The sequence below is a fragment of the Prosopis cineraria genome, unplaced genomic scaffold (genome assembly GCF_029017545.1).
Source record: "Prosopis cineraria cultivar Desert tree isolate PC_DT_omini unplaced genomic scaffold, ASM2901754v1 PC1710, whole genome shotgun sequence".
In the NCBI taxonomy this organism is placed as follows: Eukaryota; Viridiplantae; Streptophyta; class Magnoliopsida; order Fabales; family Fabaceae; genus Prosopis; species Prosopis cineraria.
Genome location: NW_026557035.1, coordinates 18129 through 23688, shown reverse-complemented (window position 1 = coordinate 23688; position 5560 = coordinate 18129). Strand labels below are relative to the sequence as shown.

At 33.4% G+C, this 5560-nt stretch overlaps 1 protein-coding gene across 2 annotated transcripts; it reads left to right on the top strand.

Moving 5' to 3' along the window:
- The first annotated feature begins 511 nt into the window (after positions 1-511).
- On the top strand, positions 512-3460 carry LOC129300697 (twinkle homolog protein, chloroplastic/mitochondrial-like). Of its 2 annotated transcripts, XM_054939274.1 has the most exons (6): positions 512-601; positions 1300-1431; positions 1976-2072; positions 2168-2302; positions 2402-2469; positions 3315-3460. In XM_054939274.1, exons 1-6 carry the CDS (start codon positions 540-542, stop codon positions 3370-3372), a joined length of 552 nt encoding a protein of 183 aa, XP_054795249.1. In that variant the 5' UTR covers positions 512-539; the 3' UTR covers positions 3373-3460. The 2 variants fall into 2 exon arrangements, with proteins under 2 accessions (XP_054795249.1, XP_054795250.1); XM_054939275.1 differs by lacking the exon at positions 2402-2469 and having other exon boundaries at positions 3315-3411.
- Positions 3461-5560: the final 2100 nt, after the last annotated feature.

Genomic DNA, 5560 nt, shown 5'->3' with positions numbered 1-5560 from the left:
AATGACTCTCGTATCATGTGAAGAAAATATGATAAAATTTAGATAGATGAGGAATGAAATCATTGAAATATATTTTTGAAATACTTAATTATGATATGCATTGTATTGACCCCTGAACTCAACTATTTCCATTGATGTAAGAGTAATACTTTTCTTAACTTCTAAGGCTTTCCTAGATACCTAATACCCAAGCCAATGACTTTGCTATTATGCTTTCTTTACAATCTCTATAGTCTATTCTTGAAATGCATAAAATTCTTTTCCCTGCAGGTCATTTGAATATTTTGGGCTCCAACAATATATTTCTTCTTTAGTCAATTTTGTATTTAGAATTTGATTGACAAGGATGCCAAGGATTAAATTTAGATTCATATCTTTGCAAAATTTATTTGCTAATACTTAGGTGATCAAATTAGTGAGTGTTATCTGTTAATCCTCTTGCAACAGCAGCAATACTTAGTATTATTCTTTTGTGAATGTTTATAATCACCCATCTTCTGGCCTTGTCTGATGATAGTTATGGCGAATCTGTTGAACGTATGAGTGTGGAGGAGTTAGAACAGGGGAAGAGCTGGTTAAGTGATACTTTTCAACTCATAAGGTGAGCCCATTGATGGCCTGGTTGCAACCCGCGCCCCCCCCCCCAGCCCCAAAAACATAAAAACAGACAGACAAAAAGAAAGAACCAAAGGAAAAAAACACCCTCTCTCTCTCAACTTATTTCATAATTTGATATCTGGCTAATTGAGCCACTGTTGTTTACTAGCATTGATAAGAAGACAATCATCATTTCCTGAGGAACTGAGGGAAGTTATGGGTCATAATGTAATTTATTCATATTTGAAACTAGGGAAAGATAGAACCTTGTTAAAACTAAGTGGAAATCAGAATCAGGGATCCAGCCATTTTAACCAACTGATCTGGCTGGTCTTTGGTTGTTGGAACTGAATCTCCTCTGCTTGTATTTTTTTTCCCTTCTTTCCCTTATCTTATGTACTGATAGTGTTGCTGAAATTGTAGTCTTGACCGTGAATTCTATAAATTACTTAATCTCTTGTGGATTTCAGGGCCTTTAGAATGTTTGCATGGAAATGAATTGTTTGTGCTTATGTCAGGAGTGTTCTAGTCTGGTCTTTATCCTTGAATTTGTTGAGAAACAATGGATATTTTTTCTTGATGGCTGTTGCAGGTTCTTGGCAGTGATTAATTAGCATATTGTTCAAAAAAATTTTGGGCACTTTTAGATTATTTATTTTACTCGTCGGTTTTGATGCTGGTGTTCCTTATTGGTCATGCTAGGTGTGAAGGTGATGCGCTTCCAAGTATAACTTGGCTTCTTGACCTTGCAAAAATAGCTGTGCTAAGGCATGGGGTGCGTGGACTTGTAATCGATCCTTATAATGAGCTTGACCATCAGCGCCCTCCAAGCATGTAACTTTCTCAGAGATTTTGTTCTTAATTTGGATCTTTTGTTTCTATTTTTCTTGTGTTCATAGTTGACCTCATCATGAACTTGCTACTTCTGTGGTAGCAAATTAAAGTAATGATGCCAATAGAAAGAACCTTATTGTGCTTAGTTGTTTATGATATATACTTAGGACTTGTTTGGTTGCTGGAAAGAATGGGAATAGAATGAATTAAAAAATAAAGGTAAAAATAAAATGATCAAAATATGGATGGGAGATTGGTCAACTATATTCATGATGGGAAAGAGTAATATAGTTCATGAGGTTGGGAGTTATGATTGATGAGATTTGTGGAAGGTGTGATGTTGGATTTTATCTTGCTTATTATAAGAGGGATGGTGATTTTGTTCATTTTTGGTTTATTTTTTTTTAATCCATGCCATAATTTCTAGCAACCAAACGGACCTTATATTGTCTCCCCTAGCATGTTGATTATTTTTGTTCTTTGCACCCTATACTTTGTTCAAACATTAGCAGCATTGCTAATGATGTTTATTTATTTGTTTCAGGACTGAAACTGAATATGTTAGTCAGATGCTTACCAAAATCAAACGGTTTGCCCAGCATCACGGATGCCATGTTTGGTTTGTAGCACATCCTAGACAGGTTGGTAACAAAAGGCTGTAATCTCGGCCATTCCCTCTTTCCTTTTTCTGATATATCTAATGGTCTAACAGTTAGTTGCATAATAAAAATACCAGTTACAAAATTGGGTTGGGGGACCTCCTAATCTCTATGATATAAGTGGAAGTGCACACTTCATAAATAAATGCGACAATGGAATTGTTATTCATCGAAATCGAGATCCAGAAGCTGGGCCTATGGATCAAGTACAGGTGTGTATTTGCAATATGACTGTGGATGCATTGAGTGATTATTTATTATTTATACTAAATATATATACATATATATATCTGTTATATGCTTTGCTTTAGGTTTGTGTTCGTAAGGTACGGAATAAGGTTGCAGGGACAATAGGCGATGCCACTTTGTTGTATAATGGGTATTTGGACTCCTACATCTCTGTTTATTGTGCTTTCATAAATTCTCATGATTAAGTAAAATTTAACCAGTAAGGCTTATGCCAGCAAGGAGTACATTATTATGTCCTTTGAGAGCGCTGTCTTAATTTGAATTTGATTGTTAGAGGCTCAAGCCGCCATTGAATTTTCTGTTCTTGAAAAAGAATGGAGGATTGGTTTCATTTACATTATTCAGACAAGTTTGACATATATGGAGGATTGATTGCAGCCAGTCTGCAATTCAAATCCCTATGATCTAGGCAAGAAGAGGGGAAAAAATGAGAAGAGTACAAATGTTCTAAAAACAGATTCGGATCTAAAAAACAGAGAGGTTCAATATCCTGTTTTTATCAAGGCAAAAAGAATTCCATTTCTCTAGTTAAATTTGTGATGGGTGCTTGAATGGGATGGGGAACCTGACTTAAAAGCTAGCTATTGAGATAGAATAAAACCAATTAAGTACCCTATTAAGTATCCTATACTACTCAATGTGGGACTTGATATCTCATACTATCAAGTCTCCATCAGTTGGCCCCCCATGAAACACCAATGTCTCTACGGTTACACACCACAACACTTAACTTAGCCTCTTGTCAGTTAGAACCTTTCATGGTAACCTTGCTCTGATACCAATTAATGGATGCTTAATCAGGATAGGGAATCTTACCTCAAAAATTAACTGTTGAGGTGAAAGAACCAACTCATTTAAATACCTTATTAAGTATCACATATTACTTAATGTAGGATTTGGTATCCCTTACTACCAATTCTCCATCAGATTGTTGGAAGTATCTACCACTGGTGCTAATTGATCTTTTTTGGGCAGGGTAACTGGTGAGTTCACCTCTGTTGATGAAGGGAACAAACTTCCTTTTGGTAGCTAAAAAAGTAAGCATTCTCGGAAGAGATAGCAGGTGGCCATATACATATTTTGGATAAACTTGTTCAATGGATGGCATGACATTAGCAGATGCTTGGTTCCTTTTTGGGCATGCTTGGATCTGATTGGAAATGGTGGATATCTTCACAACAAGGAGTATCAAATTTGACGGTAATATTCTTCATTGATGAGGAGTCATGTGAAAAATCTTGCTCCACTTCATTTTTCAAACCACAACCCTATTGGAGATATAAATCTAATCCTTTGTGTATATAGACTTTGTATTGTCTTGTAATGGCTCCTTCATTCCAATTTTGATGTTATTTTATATCTGAAAGTTTGGGTTGTAAGAATATTTTTACTGAACTAGATTCTGTCAAAATGGTCGGCACGTTCAATTCAAACATAAATTCTTTCTGCTCACTTAATGTCTATTGCTTTGAAGAGAGTATTTACTGAATAAGTGGGCAAGGTTGAAAAACCATAATCGTATAAACCCCTTGATGCATTATTTACAGCGGGGAATTTCTTCAGTAATGAAGAAAATAGAGAGGAAAAAAAACTATGAAGATAAATTTTTAAAAATTTTATTACTTTTAGACATTGTCTTTTCTAGTTTTTTTCCCCTTCCTATCCATCCAAATAAAGGGGAAATGTTTTCATGTAAATTTGGTGTTGTCGTCTCTGATGAATTGAATCGTTTAGTCTTAAAACATAGGAGAAAGATGGAACTTGTTATTGCAATGATGAAATTATGAACGCAATTGTCTTTTGGAGTTGCAAATGCTGTGTGAATATCATTTCTAACAATTTATGAGTCATGCAACAATTGGTTAACAGTTAACCAAAAGAAAATCCACATCAATCCATCTCTTTGCAAAGAAACACAATCCAAAAATTAGATAAATTTTTTTAAAAAAATGCTTTCATGTCCTAATTTTTGTATTCTATAATAGATTTTTTGTAGAGTTTAATTTGAAGAAATTTACACTAATCCATAAACTGCTTTCTTTTATCTATAATGAAATATACAATCAACTTATATTAGCATGGATTTTCATTTTTTATGCAAGTAGTTGAAAATTTGATTTCCATCTAATGAATGCCCTTTTCCCTCATATTTCTTCCCAGTAGGGAACAAATTACATGAAAACATTAAAGATAAATGTGTGAAATAAAATAAAATTGAATGGAAATTTTTTTGCATGCCATGTCATTTATGCTCTTTCTAATAAAATTGCAACATGTTTGTTAAATAAAATTTATGTGTCATATTTTATAATTTTAGTTTTAGAATATAATGTTTCTTTTGTTTTTTCTTCTATCTATTATTATCAATGGCATAATCAATTTATATTTACAATTATTTAATATGACATGTTTTTATTAAATAGAGTATGAACGAGCAGTGCACCAATTCATGCAAAAATTTCTCAATTAGATGGAGGTAAATTGAAACCTAAGTTGTTGGTTAACATAAATATTATAAAGAAACTAGAATTAATGGGCATTAACTTTCAAATAAACTCATATTTTGATTATTATAAAGAAACCTATAATTAATGGGCATTAATTTTCAAATAAACTCATATTCTGATTATTTCATTAGGAGTTTCCAAATCACTACGTTTCTGTGATAATAAAATTAAGCTTCATCCTCTTAGTTAACCCTCTTCACTAAATATCTCTATCAAGACAAACAAGAGAAACCATTGCAAGAAACTTAAATTATTATTCATTCATGTCATTGTTCAGACGAACCATCTCGTATGACTTCAACAAATCCGACATTGATGAGCTTAGATGGGTGATTCACATCCGTCAAACCCTAGAAGAAGAGCTTGAAGAGGAAGATAATGGCGAATTCCTTGTGTCTATCTTCACTGTTCCCAAGCCCCTTATGACTGGTGATCCAGATTCTTACATCCCTAAAAAGGTTTTATGTATTTTTCTCATAGATCTTTCAGTGAATAATAAGCATTTCTATTCTTAGGAAATTTAACTTTTCACGTTAATCTTTCGAAAATACCTGGTCACTACTTTGTCCATTAAGTAGTTTTCTACATAGTAGTGGAGTGTTTTACCCCCTTGTTACGCTGCCATTTACAAAATTATTCCCTAACCATATCTAAATTGCTTTTAGAAGGAATCCAGCAGGATTATTATAATATTTTTAAAATTGAATGGCCCAT